A 2,043-nucleotide genomic window follows, 5' to 3' on the forward strand; every position below is an offset into this window, starting at 1 on the left:
GCCGGGCTCCCCCGCGCTTCCGGGCCGCTCGCGGGAGTTCTCTGCCTGGCGGCGGCGGGGAGACTCGCACTCCCGACAGAGGAGCTCCTCTGTGCCCTCCCGCTCCCTGGGAATTACCCGCTTTCCCTCACCCCTTCCGGAAGGGCATGTAAGTGTGTCTGGTGGGGAGCCCGAAGGGGGACTAGGCACAGGGGCACAGGGCATTTGGGACTCCCCACCAGTTTTGCCATAAACCTAAAGTTACTGTCTCAAAAAACAAGTCTTAAAAAACTGTGCGTAGTAGGTTGGCGGGGAAAGGAGCGCGCGGATCACTGCCTAAGGGGCAGCTCGTTTTCGGCCGCACATTCAAGATGTTGGTGCGGATGATTATCTCCAGAACCCCTTAAAGCCAGTGTCCTCCTCAAGTTCTCTCCCGTCCGTCCCTGGGATGGACAATGGCGGCGGCTCTGGGAGTGCCTGTGTGCGGGGTAGCGTCCACAGTGCAGGGCACCAGCAGGCCCTCCCCGCCCAGTCCTGGCAGCCCTCCTCACATTTCTCCCTCTCCACCTCTGCCAGGCCGAGCTGGGTACACGCAGAGATCAGCAGGGCCCTGCCCTCCTGCAGCTCACAGTCCCGGTCTGTGGGAAGGAGGGTGGTGACCAGACTCGGGGCCTGGCTGCCTGGAGCCCTCAATGGGCACATCCCATGGTCCAGGGCGTCAGGTCCTCCCCCACCCTGGGAGATACCCGCCAAAGAGCCTCATGTTCCTTGGGTGACAGCTGGCAGGGGAGTGGACTGACTGCAGGATACCCTGGAAACTCTCCGAGGGCCTTGGGGAATCAGACCAACCTCACCCAGGAAAGCGGGGCTCAGGCTGAGCCCTCGGCCCTGTGAGGAGCCCTGGGCACTGACCAGAACGGGGCCTGGGAGGATGGAGCAGACGCCCGCCTCTGCCTCTGCAGACCCTGAGCTCCCCATGTCCCTGGCACCCGGGACAGCAGAGAAGCCATTGGCTGGCCCAGCACCCGGGCTCTGGGAGGCGGGTCTGTCCAAAGCCCTCGTGGTTTCCTTGGCTGCCTGTATCTGTCCTTGAGCCACTCCCGACTGGGGAGGGCAGCCCCTCCTCTAAGCCCTTGCCCCCTCACCAGGAGCTGGGGACACTCCCCGGACGTCCTCTTCCTGAGTTAGGAGGTCTACCCCCACCTGGCACTGCCCATCTCCAGCCACACCTGGGGAAGGAGCCCTGCTCAGCCACACCAGTAGGTGGCCCTCCCACGCCTCTGAGCTGCTGCGGCTCTGAGCTGTGGCTCTGAGCTGGGCCCATGTAGGCCCATAGTAGACAACTCCCCTCCCTCTGCACCTCTCACCTGGCTGGTAGACAGAAGGCCGGATGCTGGCAGTGGTGACACCCCGTGGCTTGGGTGCAGGGGCTGCAGGGCTCTCGCTGTAGCTGGGGTGGGTGGAGGGTGCTGGAGAGGAAGCCACTGCAGAAGCCTGGGGCCTGGAACAACAGGGGAGAGTTACAGTGAGAGGGTCAGCCCTGTGGGGCCTAGGGAGTGGAACTGAGGGGGAGAGTCACAGCGAAAGGGACAGTCCATGTGGCCAGGGGCCAGGAGCCTAACAGGGAGGGTTCCAGGGAGGAGAAGCTGACGGGGTCCGGCACCTGGAGCTGAGAGGTAAGGTTACAGGCAGGACAGCCCGCTTGGCCGGGCGTCTGGAATCAAGGAGAGTTACAGTGAGGACAGCCCAGTGGCCCGGGGCCTGGAACCGAGCGGGAATTACGGCGAGGACAGCCCAGCGGCCCGGGGAGCAGCTGGAGGCTGTGAAGGAAGGGCCGTGAATGAGAGGCGAGGAGGCTGCTCCGAGAGACTAGTGCTGCCGCCAGCCAGACGGAAAGCCCTTCGCCCCATGGGGACAGGCTGCCGGAGCAGGAGAGGAGAGAGGAAGGTGGTCAGTGGCCCATACCCTCGACCTGGCACCACAGCCCCTCTGCCCCCTCTAACTGCTGTCACTGAAGGAGCCGCCCAGGCTCAGGTTTCTGGGCAGGCATGCCCCAAGGACGCT

At 64.4% G+C, this 2,043-nt stretch overlaps 1 protein-coding gene across 6 annotated transcripts in view; it reads right to left on the reverse strand.

Moving 5' to 3' along the window:
* LDB3 (LIM domain binding 3) overlaps positions 1-2,043 on the reverse strand; it is a 62,775-nt gene that overhangs the window by 20,559 nt on the left and 40,173 nt on the right. For all 6 annotated transcript variants that reach the window (XM_014582950.2, XM_014582948.2, XM_014582949.2 and 3 more), the window contains one exon: positions 1,347-1,480. In XM_014582950.2, coding sequence (XP_014438436.1) covers positions 1,347-1,480 — 134 coding nt within the window. The remainder of the gene's footprint in view (positions 1-1,346; positions 1,481-2,043) is intronic.

Source organism: Tupaia chinensis, unplaced genomic scaffold (genome assembly GCF_000334495.1).
Source record: "Tupaia chinensis unplaced genomic scaffold, TupChi_1.0 Scaffold143923_1, whole genome shotgun sequence".
NCBI lineage: Eukaryota > Metazoa > Chordata > Mammalia > Scandentia > Tupaiidae > Tupaia > Tupaia belangeri.